This window comes from Trichechus manatus, unplaced genomic scaffold (genome assembly GCF_000243295.1).
Source record: "Trichechus manatus latirostris isolate Lorelei unplaced genomic scaffold, TriManLat1.0 scaffold00052, whole genome shotgun sequence".
NCBI classification, from domain to species: Eukaryota; Metazoa; Chordata; class Mammalia; order Sirenia; family Trichechidae; genus Trichechus; species Trichechus manatus.
This window is the reverse complement of record NW_004443988.1, coordinates 9,611,562-9,636,742: the sequence shown is the minus strand read 5'-3', so window position 1 is coordinate 9,636,742 and position 25,181 is coordinate 9,611,562. Positions and strand designations below refer to the sequence as shown.

The following is a 25,181-nucleotide window of genomic DNA, read 5'->3' as shown; positions in this document are numbered from 1 at the left end:
AGTTAGAAAATTACTTTTAATAAAGCCTCTGGATTTCACTCGACTTTTCTAAACCAAAAAACACTTAGTAAGCAATTACTTTGTATTTGTCATCATTTGCTTCTTTAAGTCTGGTCAGATGTAAGTGAACTGACTCAGAACTCAGGTGTCAGCTGACCACAAGACAAGACCCAACAGATTAGCACATGCCTCTTCCTTTCTATCACTACAGCCTGGGGTTGCAGAGTCACAATTCAGCCAAGTGGGCCTGCATCAAGGAGGAACAACTAGCTTTCACCAGACACAAAATTCTAGGTTATCATAAGGTCATCAACAAGCCTTGAAAGCATGTATCTAGATAAATCACTTTTTAAAAACCCTCATAACACAATCCCAAAAATGTCGTTGTATTCCTCTACATATACCACAGGACAAGGACAATCACTGGGTCAAGATGAGTATTTATTCACTTTACAAAGATAATGATATTAAATTGCCATAAACAGCTCCATTTATAGACAAATATAACTGTACATTATACCAGTAGCTGGCTCAAATTTGCTTTCCCGGATGCTTCTATGGCTCCAGCCCTTAGTTGAGCACAGAAATCTCTGTTCTGCCACTGATGTTAAAAACTCCCTAAAAGATAACGGTTTTGTGTTTTACATATTCACAGATGGGGTGGGGGGAGGGAACCCATCTACCCAGCCCTTCCTAGAGTTGAGCTGCCATCTGCATGTCCCCTAGTGAGCATTAAATACTGGTTCATTTAAAAAAAAAGAAAATTTACTGATAATTTGAAAAGACTTTAGTAGCACACCAAAATACTTGTTTATACACATAAAAAATCTTGAGTCAGATTTATTATTTTAAAGGTAAACAGATACCCTAACACTGCCAAGAGTGGGTAATGAAAAGGAAGGAAAACATTAAATTACTGAATTATAAAAATATTTTCTTTGGAAAAAAATTCTAAGAAGATTATCATTAATATCTAAAACTAAAGAGAAAAAATAAAGAATTGTTCTTTGATCCATTAGTATTTTAAATAAAAATGAAAACCTCTTCAAAAGCAGCTATAACTGAATTTTTTTTAAAAATTGCAGGTAATGTGCACTTCTAATCTATATACACTGATAATTCTTTACCGGCAATTCGCAGTCAAGAAAAATTCTTAATATGGCTAATTCTTTAGTTTTTTAATTACCATAATTTTTTTGTTGTTGTTTTAAAAAAATATTTCACATGACAGTTTAAAAAATAAGTGGCTTTTTGGGGAAGTACTCCAAATATTCAATCTGACTCAAGTCAGATTACCACAGTTAATAGACAAGCTAGGGATAAATTGGTTTTTTTTTTTCCAATCACAGTTATTTTTCACTCTAGTTTTTTTAGTTATCCCCTCATTTTATGAAAATGTACCAAATTAAAAAAAAAATTTTTTTACTAGTGCTGTAGCACATCTGGATTTGATGAAAGACACCAACCTGAGATAAGAGCTGACTCCTTCACAACAGTCCAGTTCTTGAACCCCACAGGAAATTTCTTTGATCTTCACTAAGTCAATTCTTGATATAACCAATCATATACCAGGATATTATATTATAAAAATATACCATATATTGGACACTCATGTCAGTACATTGCAGAAAATGTGTCTATTTACTGTGTAAAGTTTATTAACATTTGAACGAAACACTCTTATTTACACAGTTAAGTCTGGGGTGGTCAGGACAGCAAAGTGGCATGGGAACCACCATTACAGGTTTGGAAATGTGCAACGGTCCTTGGCATCCTGTCACAGAGACAACCCTCCCCAGAAGAACGTGGCAGCATTGGACAAGGTGAGCCAGAGTTTATACAGTTAGACTGGCTTCTTTTTCTGTCTTCTTTTTCTGTCTTCATTCTTCCTCACTTTCATTTTCAGAATCTAAATCAGAATCTCCATTTAATTCTTTTTCACTGGTCACATCTCTGTCCTCACCATTTTCCTCATCTTTTTCTTCAGCATCTTCCTCTTCATGCTCTTCATCAACATCTTCATCTTTATCACTTTCTTTCTCTTCCTCATCTTCATCCCAATTATCCTGGTAGAAATATTAAAGAAAGGAAAGTATTCATGAAGGCATCTTTCTTACAGAGGATGGGGATATAAAGACAGATTTTTGAACCAGGAAGAAAATTAATTACTCACATCAGAATCCTTATCTGCTATTTCATCATCAGACTCCTCTTCAGAAGATTCTGCAGGGATGGAAAAAAACACAGCCTTAATTTTGTGAACAAAGAAAGCAGAGGGCGCAACCCTAAAAATTAAACAGAAGCAGACTCCTGAATTTTAGAAATATTTCCAGCCATCAACAATCTAAGTAACATTAAGCTAATATTCTTATCTGCATAGTATCACATTTATTATATTAATTCTTCAAGAGCTTACTGAGAGGGACTAAGCACCAAAACTCTTTCAAAAAAAAAAAACCTCACTACAAAAACTCAGCCATTTCTGGGCCACCATACAGACCAAGCTGATGAAGAAAACATCTACGGAAAAATGCTGGCTTATAAAACATAGAAGAAATAAGACTGGGCATCAATTTTTAACCCATAACGAAAGTACTGACTGTAGAAGATCAGCAGTTGGTACTGAAACTGTCAGATGAGTAGCTATGGGAAACAAAACATTCAAATAATACAGCAGGGTTACTTTCTGTGCACTAGGACAGAAATGTTCTACAGCGAGAGAAAAAGTCTGTCACCAATCCCAGCACCATAAACAGAGGGACAAGCAGAATGTGGCTCTTAGTGTCATGCAATATGAAAACATAACAGCACTGATGCTTTTTTCCTTAAATACTCAACTTAAAATCTAATCAAGCCATTAGACCTGATTTCCAGTTTAAAGAAACTGCAGAGTTTAGAAGAACAAACTAAAGGACACCAAGAGGAAGGGAAGCAAATGGACAAACCCATAAGGTGGGGGTAGTGGATAGAACAAGCTGCCCAGTCTCTTCAGCAAGTCTGAGTCATGAAAAAAGGGGCTTTTCAAGACTTTAGAGAGACCTAAGCAATACAGCAACCAAATTCAATACTATGGACCGAGACTGGATCCTAGTTTGGACAAACTAGCTTTAAAGAACATTCAGGGATAACTGGGGAAGCTGAAGCTGGCCTGGGCGCTGGATGAAATTAAGGAATTAATCTGTTAGGCGTGTTAATGTTCTCTATGTAGAATACTGTTCCTAACTTTTAAAAGACAGGATATATAGTGAATTACTCAAGGGTGAAATATCAGTGTCTTTTAAAATATAGCAAGCACCTGTGTCCCTGGCACCCACCCTTATCAGGTCTTAACATTCTTCCCATATTTACTTTTCCTTAATAAATCATTACATACAGATGAACCCCTCTTCTCTGCATATCTCTCTAAGCCCATTTCCCCAAAAGAAACCACTATGCTGAATTATTTGCTGTTAAACAATTGTAATCTGTATCTATGAATTACATACACTTTGTTTTGTACATTTTCAAACTAGTTACTCAAACTTTTTAGTTTTAGAACCACTATACACTCTTAAAAAACTGAGGGCCCCAAAGAGCTTCCATTTATGTTGGTAAATCTATTGATATTTATCGCATTAAAAATTAAAACTGAAGTTATTAAAATTTTTTTCAAAATTAAATAATATTGTTTACAAGTAACAATACCAATCTGCTAACATAAGGGATGTATTTTAATAAAAAATATTTTATAAAAGAAAAAAATTTTTGCTGAAAGAGCAGCACTGCTTTATAGCTCTGTAAGCTTCTTTAAGTGTCTGATGTTAATTAGCTGGAAAAGGGAGAATGCCATGGAAGGGGCTCAGGGACCACGGGTCCTCAGATACACTCTGAGAACTCTTCAGGGAACACTTTGAAGTACCCCATGAAAGAAACGATATTGACATTTTTACCTTTTCTTAATATTACTAATTGCCTCTCTAAAAAGAAAGTACACATATATCCACAAGCAGCAGGATTTCCCAGTTCTCCAAACCTTGCCAACATCCGAGTATTTTCGCTGTCTTTTGTGTTTATCAAGAGTATGAAATATTATGTCCCTGAGGTTGTAATTTACATTTCCTTAGAGTGGTCATCATTATATATGTATTAGTCACTTGAGTTTCCTCCCCTGAGAAATCACTTATCTATCCTTCGCTCATTTTATTGTTACTTTTCTCTACTAATAACTTTCCTTTAATACACTCAGGTGCTAATAGAGATAGTGATGTGCAATGTAATAATTTTTTTTCATATGAATTATCAGTTGTTCTAGCATTTACTGATGAGGTCAGTGTTCCCTCAATGGCATAAAACAGGCCTTCAATGTCAATACACCAAAACTTGCACAGAGATTCACAGGTTTTCAGGAATATCTGGTCTAATTGATTTGTCTGTTCTTGCACTTCAGCTTTGTAAGACTTGGTATCTGGTAGAGCAAGTTTCCCCACACTGTTCATCTAAATCACAGCTATTCTGGGTCCTCTGTGCTCTCAAAACAAACAAAATATTCAATTTATAAAATAATCTGGGGATAACTGGCAACTTTACAGTATGGAAACTTCATTTTGTGATTACTGGCCTATCAATAAACTTATTCAAGTGTTGCTTTATGCTCTTCAATTATGTTTTACAATTTTCCCTATACAGGTTTTGTTTCATTTTCTTAGATATATTCCTAGGAACCTCAGCTTGGATTGCTACTGTAAATAAGACCTTTTTCCCTAATAAATTTTCTGACTAGTTATTTCTTGCTGCTGTTGTTGTGTGCCATTGAGTCAATAGCAACCCTGACAGGAGAACTGCCCCCACAGGTTTTCCTAAGCTGCAATCTTTACAGGAGTAGATCACCAGGTCTCTCCTCCCATGGAGCCACTGGTGGGTTTGAACCGCTCACCTTTTGCTTAACAGCCAAGTGCTTAACCATTGCTCCACCAGGGCACCTTGACTAGTTACTACTGGGATATAATTAAGCTACTGATTTCTTTTTGTTGCTCTTGGTATCCAAGAAAACTTGCTGACTTGGATAACTCTATTAGATGTAACTATAGATTCTCCTGTATTTTTATGTGGACAAGTACAATAATACCTGCAAAATTCAATGTTCTAAAACTCCTTTCTTTCACATAGCATTAAAGAAGGTATCCAGTACAATAAGGAATGGAAGCAATAAAAAGTACAGTATTGTCTTGTTACTGACTTCAGTAGGACTGCTTCTAAAGCTTTATAATGTCTGACAAAGGTTTATTAAATTAAGAAAATTCCCATAAACTCGTAGGTTGCTTAGATTATTTGTGATGAAGACTGAATGTTACTGAATTCTTTTTTTGTATCTACTAACATAACAGTGTTCCCTGTTAAGCTACTAAACTATATAATGGGTTCCTGATGCTAAATCATCTTACAATCTTTAGATACATCCTACTTGGAATGCTGGATTGTTTTATTTATTCACTGCTAGATTTAAGATGTTTGAGGATGACCTAAAATGTTCTTGACTGTCCTTGTCTGGTTTTGTTAACAAGGTTATATTTGACTCATAAAACGTCTAATTATTTGTATACAACAAAGATGATTTATTCTCTGAAGGCTCAATCAAATTCAATGATAAAACCTCCGGGCCTGGGAGTGTTTCTCCACAGAAGTTTTAGATTATATCAGTTTTCAAGCTATAGGTTTATTCAGGTTTCCCATTTCTTCTCTTTTCTAAGTCAATTTTGATAATTAAGGTTTCCTAAGAAATTATTTACCATATCTAGTTTTTTTAATGGATTTGCAAAAAGCCTCTTCACAATGTTCTATCTAAATCTCCTCTGTACCCAATGCTTTCTGATACTGTATTATATTTGTGCCTTCTCACAAATCACAAATTTTTGCCAATTCTGGCCACAAGTTTGTCTATTTAATTAGAGGTATGCCGAAGTATAATCTTAAACTCACATTGAAATTTTTACAAAATGAAGAAAACAGAACTGAGTGAATGTGAAAAACTCAATGTTCTAATTCTAGACCCAACCCTTACCTTCTTCATACACCAATTTTGCCTTCTGTCCAGGACAAGTCATTCCTTTTGTTTTTTCTGATGCTGTAACCTGAAAGATGATAAAATCCAATCATGAAGTACAGTACGTAAGTTTATCCCAAGCATCACAACCACCACCAAACTCAACCTCCACCACTGTAATGGATGACCTTAATACATAATGTGGACCAAACACAGGACAAAAAAAAAAAAAAACTTCAAATACGAGAATTTCTCTATAAAAGTTAGGAAACCCTTTGAAGTGATTACAATTCCTTTCTGTGCCAAAATTTAACTATATAAATACCTTGTAACTTGTTTTTCAAGGAGCCCTGATGGTGCAGTGTTTAAAGTGCTCAGCTACTAACCGAAAGGTCAGGAGTTTGAACTCACTAGTCGCTCCACAGGAGAAAGATGTGGCAGTCTGCTTCCATAAGATTACAGCCTTGGAAACCCTATGGGGCAGTTCCACCCTGTGCTATAGGGTTGCTAAGAGTCGGAATCGACTTGACTGCAGTGGGTTTGGTTTGGGTTTTAACTTGTTTTTCACCGTAACTCAACCAATCCTAACTGTATTACGGCTGAAACACAGTGTGTTCAGAACCTCTGAATAAAAGGTAAAATAGGCACAGCTAAGTTTTCTCACTGTCAAAATACATAACATCTCCAAGGTAAAGAATAAATCTGAAATAGGAAGCTCTGAATGTTCAGGTAAAAGGCCCTTATTCCCCTCTCCATTCCTATCACATACAAAAGTTCTAGCACAAAACAATTTGATTATTTACTCACTTGTGTGATTAGAAGGATGAGTTTTCCATGAAGGTGGGAGAGTTTCTGGAAAGTTCGGACTCTGCTGTCCAGTAACTGGTAGAGTGTCCTCAGCTGGGATACCAGGTCAGGCAACTGGGGAAAAAGTGACCATTTGATACTATGATCAAGTTATACAGATATGCAGACACACAAACCATGATCTGTTCTGCCCAGGTATTTTGCCACTGTACAAGCATCTATCTGCTCACAAACACTTCCTGTGGCAGGAGGTGGCTTAGAGCACAGCCTAGCAACATCTCAGGTGTTCCATGTCCTAACAGCAAAACACAGTATTGTTTTTAAAAATCACAATGCGAGGTCAGGAGGGAGAAACTGCAGGGTGGGACTGTTTTGTATGGATCAAATTATTGCAGATAGGTAAAGATAAAGAGAACACTACACTAGAGGGGGGTTCTTCTGAATCTAAGTCTAACATGAGGCCCCAAGGAGCTAGGGGAAGGTTTTTACAATCTCTACCTTTAAAAGGCCAGAGACACAGTAGGATAAAGTGCGAAGTTGAGATTAGAGAATTTTAAACATACTCTGTTAAGGAACCCTCTGAATCATACTTAGAAATTAAAGCAGAAAATTCTTTTTTTTTTTTTTTGTCCCTCCGGAGCTACGGAAAAAAAGGACCTCACTCTTTGTCCTTTAATTACCCTTTACTTGCCCTCCAGTCAGAAACCCTGGTGGTGTAGTGGTTAAGAGCTATGGCTGCTAACCAAAAGGTCAGCAGTTCAAATCCACCAGGCACTCCCTGGAAACTCTATGGGGCAGTTCTACTCTGTCCTACAGGGTCACTATCAGTCGGAATCAACTCGACGGCAATGGGCTTAGTTTTTCTGGTTTTTGCCCTCCAGTCTCTGATAACTCAGGGTAAATAAGTACTTCATTCAAATGTTAATAAACTTTACACAGTAAACGGACACAAAAATGGATGATGATTACATTTCAGTCAATTTACATCATCTCCTTGCGCTTGTCCCCATTCAGACAGTAAGCTCCAGGAAGATGGGGATCAGAGTGCCCTGAATATTGCTAAATCCCCTATGCCTAGCACTGTACCTGGCTCAGAGACGGTACTTAGCTATCTGTGTAAAGAAGGGAAAAATGAAGGAAGAGATGAAGGAAAATCACTGTTTTCTAAAGAGAGAGAAATTGTGGGCTGTGGGATCCTCCCTATACCACACTTCTTTGGTCTGTTTTACCATGACCTTGAATGTTACCCCACTACTGCTCTGGTAGTTATATCTGAGAAGTTGATTCCAGAAGGGATTTCACTGTAAGGCTTCTCAGACCTCTTTTCACTTCCAAGCAAGTAACTGAGGCCACAAAACGAGCTCCCCTATTACCCAGCCAGAGTCCTAAGACTGGATGCATGCTGTGATCTTTCCACACCCGCCACCTTGCCACTCAGCCACTCCACTCACCTCTACCCCCAATCTTCATCTCCCAACATTCCTACAAGCTGGGAGACCCAACACACATTCTCACACTCTCCTGTCTCTTCCCCATCCTAACGTCTCTGATAGAGTTCCCTCCAGACACACAAACTGCTAACCTCAAAGCAGGTTACACAGGAATTTTCCCCATTTCAAACCACTGACAGCAAAATGAGCCAGAGACAGAGGACAAGGGACAGTGACCAAGCAGGAGGGGGTGAGAGTGTGTTAAGAGAGGAAGACTATAGGTTAAACAGTAATTACAGATTGTTTTAAACTATCCACTATAACCTTTTAACAAAACCTACTGTGAGTGCTAGATAAGCAAGTAAAAGAATAAACAAATTATGTAATTTTATATCTAGCTTAAAATGTAACTGATGTAATGATGTAACAAAGAATCCAACTCATACTGTGACATATAAATGTTTTTTTTTTCTGGTGTTGCTTTAAGATTTTAGGTTCCATCCCTTCCATTTGCACAGATAATTGAGAGCTAACAGCGCCTCCAACAAAATGCCAGATACTAAATATTTAATTTAGATCACTTATGTATCCTCACAAGATACCTTTTATCCTCTTAGAACAAGGTATGAACAAGACAGGCAGACATGTGAGCATATATAGAAATTTTTACACCTTGGTAAGTTTCTATGGATCCCTGCTGGCGCAATGGTTAGGCACTCAGCTGCTAACCGAAATGTTGGCAGTTCAAAGCCACAAGGCGCTCCACAGGAGAAAGATGTGGCAGTCTGCTTCCATAAAGATTTACAGCCTTGGAAACCTATGGGGCAGTTCTACTCTGTCCACAGGGTCGCTTAAAGTCGGAATTGATTCGATAGCAGTAAGTAAAGTTTTTAAAAGGAAGGCGAGGGATACATATAATGTAAAGGCAATTCTGCTGTAAAGGTTTTATGCATAAAAAAAATCTGAAGGGAAATATATCAATATATAACTTTTCTCCTTTCTACATTTTCCCAAAGCTCTCTACAGAATATATGTTACTTTATGTAAAAGACCAATTTATAAAAGACAATAATGTGACATTATGAAAATGCTCAGGTTATTGTACCTGGGGAAAAACAAAATCTCTAAAGGAAGCATTTGATGGTTTTGTTTAGCCATCAGTATAATCAGAGTCAAACTATTCCTGCTCAGCAACTATAATGAAAAGACTTACTGTGGAGAGATATGATGCATGAACTGTTAACACACATTTTAGCCACTGAACCATTAAAACAGCACTGAAAAAAAAGAAAAAAATCCAAGTGAACTAGTGTTCACATATTCAAAATTAAATATAACTCAATTACAAAATTAGAAAAACTCAGATAGGCAAAGTGAATATCTATAAATTGTAATCTGTGAAGATGACTATAATAAATTACTATAAACTTGACAACTCCTTCATTCTTTCACTGAGTCTATTTGAGATCTGTGTTGTTAATAACCTCAGTGGGGTGGGGTGCAGGGGCACAACAAGGAATGGAAACAGGACAAAAATCCTTTCCTCTAAAACAATTCAATTCAAGAATAAAACCCATTCATTATGTCATAATATACTGATATGAAGGCAGTTATATTTATCTAGACTGGGCTCAATCAATTTCACATTGTATTAAAGCCCATGTTTGAGCCTATCATCTAATCAATGACAGACACAAACAGTAAAGATTTCTACCCCAATGTTAAAAGGTAACTACAGACCAAAAATGTGTAAACCTGGCCTAATTCATGAATTCTTTAGCCTTTTTCCTTTGTGAGCTTCAAAGGCTACTTAATGAAGCCTATCAGGAAAAAAATTTTTAGAAAAGACAAACCTGTATATTGTAGACACTGGTAATACTATACTATAAACTTAGGATCTAAGCAAATTATTAAGAAAAAAGACCCCCAAATTTTTGTCTTTTAGCTAAAATACTTCCTTACACTGTCTTAAGCAGACACCAGAGGTCAGCAAGTTCTATGACAATTTTATATATCATGGTTAAGACTAAATCACTAAATTCACTTGAATTAAATAATAAATGATAATAAAGTTGAAGTATCTACATAGGAGTTTTCTAAAGGAAAAAAATTAATAATCAAATCTTAGGAATAAGAATCATTCCCCTTAAAAAAGGTGAGGGAGCAAGTAATATTTGATATTTGAAGAGTGTTATTAGTTAGAATTGGGGCTACTCAATATTTAATTTCATGCTGCAGACACTTCAGTTTTTAACAATGGCCTCTAACAGATTTATAAAAACAAATCAAGTGAAGTCGCCTAAACATCTTACCTATTAGGATGTCCTTGCAATCTCTTTGTCAGCTGAGGAGGAGAAAAGCACATTATCAACAGCACTTTAGAAGCAACCAGTCGCCATAAATTCCCATGGAACACACACCCATAATGACACAGGAAAACAATGATTTTGTCAGGAAATCATTATTCCATTTAGTGGTGTATTTTCAACCAAAATAATATATTCTAGGAATACATTTCTACAAGAGTAATTGCCTGGAAAAAAAATCTAGGATAGGATTTATATGAAATGTCCAGAATAGGCAAATTCATAGATAGGAAACAGGTAAGTGGTTGGACGGGAGTGGGGATGGGGAGTGACTGCTAATGCATAAGGGATTTCTTCTTGGGGTGGTGAATATACTAAAAAACAGTGAACTGTATGCTTTAAAAGAGTAATTTTATGGTATGTGAATTATATCTCAATTAAAAACATACACAGAAAATAATCTAAGCTAGGCAAAATTTGTTTGAGTAGACAATATTCTAAAAACGTAACTAGGGCTCTCCTAATACACTCCTAACACATAATACTTTTTTAAATATTAAGGTTCCCTCTATTAATAATGGTACACCATCCACATTAATACCAAAACTATATTCACAAAACACTTTAGCATTTTAAACAAGTATAATCCAAGTATAATCTCTAATCACAAAGAATCCATTTTATCTTTAAGCCTAATTTTAACAACCTATACCCACTCTTTTAGGGTAGCTTCTGTCAAATTATGTATGCATTTAAAAGAGACAAAGGAAAAATTTTTTTTCTTAAGGTAAGTGGTGATTATAATATTCTTTGAATTCAACACATGACACACCTCAGTAAACAGTCCCTTCACCAGCTCTCCAGCGCCTGCTGAACCTGGGATTTGGTTTAGTGTGAGTTCTACGTTGGTGCCCTTACAGGCCACCAACGACTGCACATAGCCTTCCTGTGGCCCAGCACTCCCACTGCCTTTTTCTTGTCTAGCTGCTACCCACCCCTTTCATGTAACACCTTTAAACAGAGTTACTTAAGCAAAGTCAGTTCAACCATTTGTCAGAAAGAATGAAAGTTACTCTTCAAGATGCCAGAGATGATGCCACACTAGATAATCTTAATCTTAATCCCTCTCCAATTCCATGGACCCCTGGAGGCACTGGTTAAGAGCTCGGCTGCTAACCAAAAGGTCAGCAGTTCAAATCCACCAGCTGCTCCTTGGAAACCCTGTGGGGCAACTCTACTCTGTCCTGTAGGGTCGCTACAAGTCAGAATCGACTCAACAGCAATGAGTTTTTTGGTACATGAAGATTAAGAGCACTTCTGGATTAAAAAAAGAAAAATCAAAGCACATAAAAGATGTTTTCATGTTAGGTTAGGGTACTTTGCAGGACATAGTGAGGAAAACCAAAATGAGAATTTGGGCTCTACACTGGGATTTCTGGAACAATCATCCTCAGGTAGACAACATCCTGCACATAAAGCACTCTATGGTTCACTCTAAAGTTCCAAATGCCTTTCAAGGAAACAAACATGTACTAGTGGAATAAAAATAAAATGCCAAAGACACGTATTTAAAATAAAAAATATGCCAATGATATTTCCTTTCATCACCTAAGGAATTCATCAACTTACTATTCTTTCTAAAGTACTTAAGAGTTCCTTTATTCATCTACTCTCTAAAGGCCATCCAATTCTCTAAATACTGGATTTTAAAGTATTAGGACTTTAAAATGAAAAAAGCAGTTACCTCTTGCAACAACGGAATAACAGCATGCAAGGGCATCCTTAACACAGTCTTCTTTATTAGGTTTACATTCCTAGTTTGGAGTACTTTCTGAGGGAAAATAAAAGAAATATTAAGATGAGCACACTCAAAAGCTAATGACACTATAGGGGAAAATGTCTGTGAAAATGATTAAATAGACCAAGGCAATAAACTACCAACTCGATTTTAGCCAGCAAAGTATGGAGGGACTGAATCTGAATAGACAATGCTATGTCTTGTGGTACAGCCTTCAGTTATCAAAAATTTACTTCAACAAACAGGTTTCTTCTCTATAAACTCTAATGTTTTATGAATCAAACTTTCATTTAAAATACCGAAGAGTATCTCTAGACATTTAAATACAGATACATACACTTTAGAAAACGGAAGTTCCCAAATCTTTGTTTTATGACATTAGAGATGTGTCTACACAAGTATGGGCCAAACATAGCAAAATCATACTTAAAAAGCAACAAACCTTTTAAAATAAAGGGTCAACTTTTTGACAAAATTTTAAACCAACCAAAAGATCATATAATGAAAGTCTGAACCAAAACTATTATGCCTTTCTGGGTCAATCTATGAGCGAAACCCAGCCTGAAGCCCAGGATATAGAAAAGGAGGTAAAGCAGCTCAGTCCTGATCCTGACACTCAGAAGCTGCATCCTCCTGCACAGGCCACTCCACTTCTCCAAACCCCAGCTGCTTCATCTGCAGAGGAAAGGGTATACAAGAAGATCCCCTTTAGGTCTCAAAAATCTTGATCCCCCATCACTTTCCTCTTAAACACTTTTAAATATTTATTCTTCCAAAAGGTTTTGCTCCTAGAGGAACTCCCCTAATGGTGAATGCTATATTTTGGTTGCTGCTGTAAGACATGCACAGGATATGAGCACCAGAGCGCTGAAGGGCAAAAACATAGAACGTAAGTTTCTAACCTATTTAACAGTTCCTCACATAACCTATCAGAATTCCCTATGGATTATATTTGCTTAAAAAATATCTTTACACTAACACCCTCCCAAAAAATCAAGTACTATTTAAAAAGTTATCACTTAATTATAATTAAGAAGTACATAGTTTCTTAAGGAAAAAAAAAAAACTTTTTATACACAATTACTGGGGAACTGAGGGGATGAACTGTTGTAATTTGATAGCCTCAACTAACCTAAATTTGTCATTTTCAAACAATCAGAACACACGACTCAACGCAAAATATGCTAATCATAACTTTAACAATTCAGAAGGTGCTTGAGGATACTGAATATTTCTCAAATCACCTCTTTATTATATCAGTTATCACAAAGTTCCAGTGATGGAGAAGCTATAGGAAATATTCCATCCAACTAGTCTACAGATTACTTTGAGATACGACACATTCACCCCATTACGAGTCTTCACTGTCTTACATGGTCAAGTAGAGTAGCGGCATTTCGGCTCAATGAATACTATCTTGAACTTGTTGCTTACCATTATTTATAAGAAAAGCTTGGTTAAGAAATATAAGGAGGACTGAAGGTTTAAAAGATGTGCAGTCTGTGAAATCTTCTAATACTCTACAAGTCATGATATAATTTTAAACGATATATAAACTGGGTCACTTCTGAGAGTGAATGCAATCCTATTAATAACTACACTATGATAACAGGAGAGAACAAGGACAGGCAAACAAGAATACATGTGGTCTAGCTATTTAGAAGTTATTCCAAACTGCAGGGCAGAAAAATTTTTTAACAAGTTTTCAGTTAATTCTTATGCCCACTAAAGACTGAGGCTCTGTGGTAACAATGTGCAAATTTTAAAATAAAAAACAAAGGTTATCCCAAACCAGCATCACTGCCTGACTTTTGTTGAGGACATATTTAAAGAAGTTATAACTACCAAGAAGATGATGATGAGAATTGGATTTTTCGTTTACAACTTTACTGCAGTATAATTTAAGCATTCTAAACAGCAGTTAAAGTGCACAATTTGACCTATATGGCATACATATATACCCATGAAACAAACACTGTTGTAAAAATAAGCATTCCACTACCCTGAAGTCTCCTTAGTCGCCTTTACAATACATGCCTCCTTCCACCCTCCATCCCCAGGCAACCACTGGCTTGCACAGGCTTGCATTTTCTAGAATTTTTAAATAAATGAAATCATACAGCATTTACTCACTGAGGGACATACAGGTTCTTTCCAGTTCTGGGCTACTACAAATAAAGCTGTTATAAACATTCATGTACAAATCTTTGAATGAATATGTTTTTTATTCTCTAGACTGGCTAGGTCTTATGGTAGGTATATGTTGAACTGGAAGGCACTCTGGTGGTGCAGTGGTTAAAGCACTCAGCTAATTGAAAGGTCAGGTTCAAACCCACTACCTGCTCTGCAGATGTGGCAGTCTGGTTTCCATAAAGATTTATCGCCTTTGGAAACCCTATGGGACAGTTCTACTCTGTCTTACAGGGTCGCTATGACTTGGAATCGACTTGACAGCAGTGGGTTTTTTATGTTAACTTGAGAGTTCAAGTTGTTCCACACCTTCACCATTCTTTCATTTTAACCAATCTATAATGGGTATACAATTATCTCCCTGTGGTGATAATTTACATTTCTGTGATGATTCATGATGTACAATGCCTTTACATGTGCTTATTAGCCATTCAAATTCTTATGTGAAGTGTCTGTTTCAAATCTTTCACCATTTTTTAAAACTTTGTTCTGTTCTTTTTATTACTGAGTTGTAAGAGTTCTTATATATTTTGGACATAAATCCTTTGTCTGATATATGAGTTGCGAATATTTTTCCTCTGGTCTGGGGCTTGGCTTTTCATTCTCTGAACAGGGTGTTTCAAGAGCAGAGTTTTTTAATTCCGATGAAGTTCAACTGACCACCTTTTTTAATGTTTCATGCTCTTTGTGATATATCTAAGAAATGTTTCCCCACCCAAAGTCATGTAGATATTCTCCTGTTTTCTTCTAGAAACTTTGTAGTTTTGGGTTTTATGTTTAGGTCTATAGTCTATTTTGCATTGATTTCTGTATATGCTGTGAGGTAAGAGTTGAAATTCATTTTCCTCCATATGCATATTCAGGTGGTCCAGTACTAATACTTGAAAAGACTGCTTTCCCCCCACTGACTCGCCCTGGCATGGCATCATTGCTAAAAATCAATTATGTGTGGACTATTTCTGGATTCTATTCTGGTCCCTTAATCTACATTTATTTTTTCACCAGTATCAAACTACGTTGATTACTACAGCTTTAACTCAAGATGAAGCAGGGTAAATCCTCTAACTTTGTTCCATTTTATAACCGCTTTGGTTATGTCCGGTCTTTTTGCATTTCCATACAAATTCGAGGGTCAGTTTGTCAATTTCTACTAAGAAGGCTGCCGGAATTTTGATTAGAAATGCGTTATATATAAATTAATTGGGGGAGAATTTCTCCTCTTAGTAATACTGAACCTTCTAATCCATAAAAACATGGTTTTAGCTCTCTAGGTATTTAGGTCATTTAAGTTCTCTCAACATTGTTTTGTAGTTTTCAATATAGAGGTATAGGCATCTTTTGTTAAGATTTATCCTAGGTGTTTTTTAGCACTACTGTAATTGGAATTTTTAAAAAATGTAAGAATTTAAAAACTTTTAAAGATATTTTAAAATCATTTTGTCTTCTGTATAATAAGAATTACACAAATGACTAGGCTTCTCTTTTTGCATAAGCTACAGGATCAAAATTCCACCTTCCTAATGCCAGAAATTTTAATGTCAAGTTTTCTATGGTAGGCATTCTTAACCTCATTTCTGGTCCCATGTTGTATCCCTGCCATTGCTCAATTTATTCTTTTGTTCCTATTTTAAAGTCCTCTTATTATAGTTTATGTATCCTCATAAGGCACCTTTTGAGAATAAGGAGGACTATTTTTAGGGGAAAAAAATATTTAACATTTTTTTACTGGCCTCTTTCTCTTTCAAGTGGAGTGCAGAATGTGTAGCTGCGTAATCTCCTAGGTTACACACTATGGAAATATTTTCATACTTTCTTTCAAGGGCATTGTTTTAAGCCCTTCACTGTAACTTTTAGAGGTCTTTTAGAGTGCACAATTTTTTTAGCATTCAACTAGTTTCCAATTACTTCCACTGAATTAACAACATACCACCTCAAACTCCTTAATAATGAATGACAATGTCTTAGATGTATAATGCTTTACAATTTAAGACGTGCTTTTGTGAACAGAATTTCATTTGTCTGTCCAAAAATACTATGATACCACTGGCATTATTACACTGAAATGAGGGAAACAATGCACAAAGACACAAAGGGATATGCATAAGGTCCCACAGTTATGAATGGTGAAACTGCGTTCAATTCCAAATCATGTGTTTTTTTCCCCAAAATGTGTGACTCTCAAAGAGTATACACTAAGCTGCAGCATAGCTACAGCATCCATAGTTCCCCTTTTGAACACAGTCAAGATTAGCTCTCCTAGGATCTCCTAGAGTAAGTATGGCCACTGGACTGACTTCTACTCAATGGAGTGAGTGTATGTGCTAAAGTGGAATGTGCCACTTAATGGGCCTGATTCATAAAAACTTCCACAAAATCCTGCATACTCTTTCTTGCTCCAAGATAAACGAGATGGTAATACCCAGGGTGATCTCAGAAAGCATAACATGAAAATGGCAGAACTGCCATTAATCTGGGTCCCTAACTCTACACAAAAGAGCCCCCAGAGAGTATTCAATTATTTTAAGAAAGGAAAAATAAACTTCTGTGAAGCTATTCCATTTTGGGTTTACCATACCCTAACTGTACTTATTAACTGAAATGAATATATAAATCGATACTTTGCATTCGTAGAAAACTCTGGGACTGTGCAGTACATACTAATAAATATGTGCAATTAATTTCTAAGCACAGTGGATTTAACTCCACTTTCTTTCCTTTGCAATGCTCACCTACATCTAAAACATAACAGGTTTTATTTTAAACTAAATGACTTTAGGTAATTTTTATTATGCTTAAAATCAATTGGTAATGATAAACTGAAAACGCATGAAATAAATGTTTAAATCCACGTATTCATAATGACAGTCAGGAAAAAAAACTCATTCGCCTTCTTTGGTGGATGCTAAGGAACCAGTTTTTTGAAATCTCGGAAGTAAAGGGAAAGAATAAAGCATTTATTAATCTTGCATTTCCTAAACAAACTGTACCGCAGGATAACAAAAAAGATCATTTTGCACACTCAAATTATGAATCTAGACAATGATCAACTGCCACTAATATCACAAAAAGAGAATGCCAGAGCTCCTGACAGAAGTGCACATCTATAAGCATTCTTGCCTAGAAGATTCCAACCTGAATTTCAAGCTTCTAGATCTAACTAATTACGTGAGCTCCTGTTTTGAAGAAAGCAAAAATAAAAACTTTAAAAGTTTATGAAACAATCAGGGAAACAGAAACACTAACTGGATACTTGATTATCTTAAGGAATTACTGTCTACTTTTTTAGGCGTGATAATGAATTCTCGTTATATTTTAAAAAGGAGTTGCTATCTTCAGAATTAAACAGGAATGTATTTATGGATGAAATGCAGGGCCAGATTAAGGCACATGAGGGCCCTAAGCACTGATAATCTGTTGTGCCCCTTCCTCTGCTTACTCATGCATTCAAACAGATGTGTTATATATATATACACGTGTGCGCGTGTCTCTTAGCTATTCATGATATAACTTCTTTTTAAATGCAACTGTAATATTAGCAACTGAATGCAAACCTGGTGTATGCCATTTTAGTGGATGCAGGGTACTAATATTTTTACTATATACCATATTTTCTACAAAAAGAATATTCCACACCTACCTCGTTTATTAAAAAGAAATAGTATACTCCCAAGAAACCCACTGAGATAAGGTGTTTCAATTACACAGCAGGGGACCATAGGAGACAGATGTCAACACAGGTGTTGAAGTGGTAGGGGGTCTCATAGCTTAAACAACTTTGCCCGTGGGCGCCCTCGTGACCCTGTGTGAACTTTATTTCTCGATGGCACATTCTCATGCACTGGAGCTGGTATCAATTTCATTTAGAGCCCTGCCAGTTCCCTTTCACCGTGGCGCTTGCTTTTGTGTCCTGTTTGCTTGACATCTATAGGTCTTTGCTTTGGACAACTGGTGCCCCTGTATTGTTGATGCCCTAATAAGCACGTGCTTACTTTGCTTATTGAGTAATCTGTCCCTGATGCAATGATATATCTGGGATTTGCTTCACCATAACCTGGGAGTGGTAAGGGTGGGGGGAAGTATGTGGGCAAATAAAACAAGATTGGCCAGTGCTGATAACTGGTGAATTTGGGTGACTGGTTCATGGGACCAGTGTACTATTTTGTTTTTAAATTTTTCTTAGTATAGTTAAAAGAAGAAAAAAAAAGGTAATTGATGCATTGTCATCTATTAAGGAGGAAGGCTTCAAAAGCATAGTTCAATTGGCAATGATGACACACAGGTTATATTACATTTCAAAAACACTGTCAATTGTTTTCTATTGCTTCTTCATTTTTCACCAAATCCTCACCGAGGTTTCTAGTGCAATGGTAAACTAAAATCTACCATCCAAAATACATAAAAATATTCCCATTTGGACCAAAATATAAATTAGAGAGACACTATTCATGGGTTATGTATAATATTAAAGTCACATATATACTAAGTGGCGCAATAATAGTGCTATAAGTCACTAAAATAAGTGCACTTAACAAATGTAAATTTTTTTTGCTCTGATCAGGCAGCGCTTAAACCCAACCGTTTTGTACACTTAAATTTGTTTTATGGACAACTGTCAAATTCTGGAATTTAAAAGAATAGAATTAAGTAACTACATACAAGCAGTCACCAACTTACAAACACAGAAATTATAAATGCCTCTCCTTATACAAAGTTTTTATTACTTTTACCTCTAATACGTCACAACAGTACCCCCAACCCTCTTGAACCTTTCCCCCAAACCTCCTACCCATTGCCAAGGTTCCACCTCACTGCCCCCTTCACGGCCAGGGGGAAATAAGTTTCTGGAATCCAGAGTAAAAACTCAGGAACGCATTTTCCTACAGAAAAAAATATAAATTGTGATCTAGAATGCTGAGAATTATAGTTCAGCTACACTACGTTTATTAAGGCTTTTATGGATTAAGCCTAAGAACCTAATAACCATTAAGAACAATATTTCTATGAGAAAATGCATTCCAGGTTCAAAACAACCAAACACAATCCCTTTGTAGGTTGGTGACTGTTCACATAGTGCCACCAAGTGATACATATTTGACTAAATTCATAAAATATGAAATTCAACAGTTATTCAACATGACTATCCACTCTATGAATATGGTAACGTCAATTACTTTGTAAGAAAAATTAATCATCTTTAGTTTCTTAAAAAGCTACTATAATACTTACATTTAACATTTCAAAATCATTACTTTCTAAACCCTGTGTAAGAAGAACTGGAAAACTATTTGTCTGTGGAAGGTCATCTTTTCCTTTTTTTGAATCTATATCCATTGCTCCCAGGCGTTCTTCAATGCTAACCTACAGAACAGAAATGATTTGGTTAATGTTGACTGCATCCTATTATTCAGGTAGACTGACTACACAGACAAGGCCTAAAGCAGTTTGTTCAAATTACTTTGTGCCTGTATCTCAGAGACAAAAAGCAATGGAGGAATAATTTAAGAACAGCAATATTATCCCTGAGCTCCTCCACCCGAAAAGTGGGACTTTTAAAATCAGCTTTACAACATAACCATCTTTCTCTAATGACAAAACAGCTGAAATTCCAGATTTCTTAGACAAGAGTGGAGAATGTGAATGGGCGATTAAAATAGGACTCTGCATAGACACGTACAGGGAAGTTTTGGGAGGGGAGAAGTCTATGAGCCCTTTAAGGGACTACAGTGACAACCACTTCTAAAGACCAACAAGCACTAAAGCAGCCAGGACTGCTCAGCTAGCCAAGAGAAAGGAGGCATCACTGGAACTCAGCGACATGCGAAACCTAGTGAGAGTCATCACGGCAAGTCCTGGCTTCACTCACTCACTTTTACATGCTATTCGGCTAACTATTAACAAATGGCCAAGAAAGCACCCTCTTCAGTTAATAAAAGTTCTGTCTTCTCCACTAAACAGTGGCCAAATCAAGTCTTACAAAGGTCACAATCTGGAATTTCAGAACCTACAATGCCGCAGATAAAAGAGGGTAGCAATAATCTCAGTTAAATTTCTAAAGTTTCAACTTTGGCTCTCTCCAATGTATTTGTTACAATCTCCCACGTAATCTTACATTTGTGCATTACCTCATTTTCCCCTAATTTCCTCTTGCTCTCTAATTCCTCAGCTTGTGGAGTCACAGGCTTAACCACTGCACAATGGCCAGGAATCCCGGGCACCAGAACTTTGGCTTCAGAATTCATCACTGGTGTTCTCACCTGTCCAACAGGATGGCAGGGGTGTGCCAAAGGAAATTACAGCTTAGTCTTTCCAAGATTTATCCTCATTGAGAAAACTGACAGCTGCTGAAAGCTTTTTCTATTGAAAAACTCAACATAATTAACAATACAACGTGAATTAAAAATAAATTTTAATTGACTCTGGCAAGTAAGTTTTAAAATGATAATCTGAAAATTCAGTTTTAAAGCTTAAAATACCATGTAAGAATAAAACCCAGGAGGGAGGGGGTCTACAGATGATACAAGGACACTTTGGTCTGAACAATATCAGAGCCTGCAGCTGCACATTTTCCAGCTATCTCCCATAATCTCACTGCCAGGAACACTCAGACAGCCAAGAGAAATGTGTCAGCACTGACACTCAGCCAGAAGCGAAACCACGTGGATGTCATCACACCATGTCCTGGCTTTCGTTTTCTCAACAAACTTCCAAGCATACAAGATCTATATGTAGAGGCAAAGTTATATTCAAAATAGAGCACCATGATGCTCTTCTTATATGTAATACTAAATTCCGGGCCCATCGTGGTTTTATTTCACCCTGAAACACAGGTTCCCCCTCCATCAAACTAAGTATTGAAATTGATTTAAAAAAAAAAATCATTTCTTAAAAACAAACTTATTTGAATAAGTCCAAAGCATATTACTTGAATGAGTATATAAATATGATTCACAACTACAATGAGTCAGGGAATCCGGCAGGACTTTGTTCCTTCAATACTTCCTAACATAACTCAGATTGTGCCAGTTATAAACACATTTCACATAACTAAATGTGGAGAATTCAAATCTCTTTTTTGTCAACTTCAAATCTGTACTGCACTTACCTTTGTTATGGCAGTTTCTACTTTTGGGGCCCAGCAGCTTGAAATATCTCTTACTAAACACACATGAGGTTCTTTGGAGTTTATAGCCTGGGAATACATTTTTAAAAGAAAGGAGAGGGGTAGGAAAAAAAAGTGTGTCAAATAAAGCAATTGGGAATAAGAACAAAAGGAAAAACAAATGAACAACTGTGCATTTTTACAAAAAAAAAAAAAAAAACAGACACACACACAAAAATACATGGAACACTTCCACACAAAACTCTTGGCCAGGATCACCAGTCAGACTGACAGCAGTTGAAGAGAACAAGTAAACCCTAAAGACACAGGGCACAACGTTTACTTTCTTCAGTTATGAACTGCTTAAATTTTTCACATTTATAGTTTTAAAAGATCAAAAGATCTTTCAAACGTAATGGATTCTAGAAGAAATCACCCTTATAAAGAATAATCATCGCACAAAAAAAAAAAAATAGTCCTATCCTAAAACTTCCCACTGCTATCTTTTCCAGAAGCAATCCAAGACAGCAGTTCCGATTAACAAAACGCTCTGAGGTAGGTGCTGATAGGAATGCCCTCCAAGACATATTAAATGGGGGAAAAAAGCCAGATACAGCAAAGCATGTATATATCCATTTATGGTTTAAGGCTATATGTAACTCTGTATGCCCATATGAACAACCAACATCAAGGGAGGAACACAAAACAAATAGGTAACATACAGAACGGAGGCTTATGTTTCACAGCTTACACTCCTCTCCTTTTTACATAAGTTTTTTAAAAATAAAATTTATTTTTTTAACTCAGCTAGAGTTTGCTTGGACACGTGAGCATTCCACTTCAGAGTCTCCCTGAGGGTTTTACTGAATGTAAATGTATGCCTAAGAAATCACCTGCCATCAGACATGCCCCTAATCTCACTGAAAGCCTTTAAAGAAACATTTGCAATTCAAAATGTTAAATCATTGCACTGCCCGTTATATTACCACTTAGAAAATTCAATGGGTGCTACTACTGAGGATTCTTTTATTAAAAGGTTTTCGTTTGTATAACTGGACAAAATTCACACAGAAGATATACCTATGCTGACCAAAATGGTAACTACTAGAGGCACATGTGGCTACTGAGCATTTGGAATGTGGCTAGTCCAAACCAAGATGGGCTGTAAGAGTAAAATAAACCAGATTTTGAGGACTTAATACCAAAAAAAAAAAAAAAAACGTGTAAAATTTCTCAAAGAATTTTTCTTTTATACTGACTAGGTATTAAAACGATTATTCTGGATACACCATGCTAAAGAAAATACAGAGTTCTCACAAATCAAAATAAACCACCCAATGAAAGGTCCTCTTATTAAAAGAGAATATATTATTTCTTTTTAAGTGTTCCACTAAGCAGACCAAATATCATTTTTAAATCATCCTTTTCCATGGATATTGTGATGCTATATTGTTTTACTTCAGGGTAGCATCTACGTACCACTCGTTCAATGGTGGGCTGAAACCAACTGCCATACACAAGCAACAATGACATTTTGTCTGAGCAAAAACCAGCTGCTAGAATAGGGATGGGTTTTGGTGTAGATTTCTTGCCTTTCCCAGATGTTGCTATCTGAATTGTGCAGTTTGAACTCAAAGGTTTTTTACAGAATCTAGAAATGAAAAAAATTAGAGAATTTGAAATCAGAACATCTCATACTAATTCTGTGAAGCCAGCATCAAGTCATGAGATGGGACCCACCTCCTCCAGCCACTACCCTTCTTCAAGACTGACCAGGGTCCTCAGACCACTAGGGCCCCTGATCAAGCATTCCCTGCTCCCCACACCCACCAATACTCAAAACCTTACCACCAAAATCTGCCTGGAGATCCATCTACTCTTCTGTCCCATTTTGTCAGACCTCTCAAGTAGCCTAGGTTCCCAAGTCACCCACCTCTCATGATCCTGAGCTTCAGAACCCATGTGGCTCTTACCTGCCCTATTCCAACCAGCCACCTCCAATTGCTCCCACCTCCCAAAAGCCTCACTATGACTTCTGGAATGCAGTCATCGCACTCTTGCGCCATCCTGATTCACCCTGGTAGCTCTACCAAGTTGTAGCTGTTTTCTCCACCATATCGTTTGTGCCTGGGGCCTTGGACACATGTGCTCCTTGTTCTTCACTGACACTTCACGACAACAATCTCTCCCCTCTTTGTCTCTAAAACCTCTGAAATTCTTGTCACCAGATACAAGCTACCCCTCCTTCTTCCGTCTTTGGGTCACTCTGCACATTTCTTAAAAGATTTTAGTGACTCACTGTCATTCTTTCTAACACTAAACCCCAAAACCAAACCCACTGCTGTCGAGTCAATTCTGACTCATAACAACCCTATAGGACAGAGTACCACCACCCCACAGGAGCAGCTGGTGGATTCGAACTGCCTGCCTTTTAGTTAGTAGCCGTGGCTCTTAACCATTGCGCCAGCAGCTCCCCTTTCCAACACTACTCCTACTAAATTCCTTTCTTAATGATTTTCATATCCAGCATCCAGGCTGATGATCCTTCTAATACCTTGGCCTCTCAGATCCTTAAGTTTCCCACCTTCACTGTACATCAGCTACTCCTCACATCCCAGACACCTTACTACGCTTATGACCAATACACGCATGCTCTAGAATCTCAATTTGAAGCATCCCATTCTCCTGCTATCTTTCCAACTCATTCCTTCTAGTATACTGACTCTATAACCATCTATACCCAGGATTTTTGGTCTCTGCTTTGGCCTTTACCCCTCTATAGTCTATTCTCAATACAACATGTAAAATAATTGTCTTAAAACTTAGGTCAAATCCCATCATTCTGCCCTGCTTAAAACCTTTGTTGGCTTTCCAATGCCCAAGGAGAAATGCCCAGGTCCTCAGCATGGCCCATTTCTGGGCCCCCACTTCTTCTGGGACCTCAATTATATATTCCACGTATACATATGACTATGTAAATGAAGGCCTCAAGTGTTACACACCAAAATGTTAATTAACCATTACCTCTAGGGAGTAGAATTCAATGTGGTAGAGACTCAGACTTTTACAATCAATTCTTCTATGCATCCTGAATGTTTTAAAATGAGTATATACTATTTTCATAATTAGTTTATATTTAAATAAATGCTTATTCTAGGATTTTAAAAGGAAGGACACCAACTGACAATAAAAGTTGAAAGCATTTTAAAGTTTAAAATAATCTGCACATAATTCTGTCTCAGGCTCTGTTTATAATACATAGCTGTGGTTGGGACGTGCTTCTGTAAGGGACTAGATAATAAACACTTTAGGTTTTGCAAGCCATCTAAGGACTCTGTAGGAGGCCACAGTCTGCTGATCCCTGCTTTATGACCACACAACCTACAACAATACTCCCTCTCGATCCACCAAAACAACTCATTGCTATGCTTCCCTGATCCACATACATGCAGCAAAGGGAACTACAGCACTATCGAACACAGAAATTAAGGCATTACCAAAGTTCACAAGTAAATCTCTTCAACTTAGCCAC

At 36.8% G+C, this 25,181-nt stretch overlaps 1 protein-coding gene and 2 non-coding genes across 3 annotated transcripts in view; all 3 read right to left on the bottom strand.

Moving 5' to 3' along the window:
- Positions 1–992: 992 nt before the first annotated feature.
- The window catches only part of WDR43 (WD repeat domain 43), a 55,625-nt gene continuing 31,436 nt past the window's right edge, over positions 993–25,181 (bottom strand). The window contains exons 8-18 of the mRNA XM_004377646.2: positions 23,129–23,300; positions 21,653–21,739; positions 20,673–20,804; positions 19,777–19,908; positions 12,307–12,393; positions 10,569–10,600; positions 9,470–9,533; positions 6,827–6,940; positions 6,038–6,107; positions 2,174–2,223; positions 993–2,066 (exon numbers count right to left, since the gene is read on the bottom strand). Coding sequence (XP_004377703.1) covers positions 1,881–2,066; positions 2,174–2,223; positions 6,038–6,107; positions 6,827–6,940; positions 9,470–9,533; positions 10,569–10,600; positions 12,307–12,393; positions 19,777–19,908; positions 20,673–20,804; positions 21,653–21,739; positions 23,129–23,300 — 1,126 coding nt within the window. The 3' untranslated portion in view covers positions 993–1,880. The remainder of the gene's footprint in view (positions 2,067–2,173; positions 2,224–6,037; positions 6,108–6,826; positions 6,941–9,469; positions 9,534–10,568; positions 10,601–12,306; positions 12,394–19,776; positions 19,909–20,672; positions 20,805–21,652; positions 21,740–23,128; positions 23,301–25,181) is intronic.
- Positions 20,319–20,396, bottom strand: LOC111820821 (small nucleolar RNA SNORD53/SNORD92). The gene has a single exon (XR_002824333.1). It is a non-coding gene; the product is annotated as a small nucleolar RNA SNORD53/SNORD92 (small nucleolar RNA).
- LOC111820820 (small nucleolar RNA SNORD53/SNORD92) lies at positions 21,148–21,225 on the bottom strand. Its single transcript, XR_002824332.1, has one exon. It is a non-coding gene; the product is annotated as a small nucleolar RNA SNORD53/SNORD92 (small nucleolar RNA).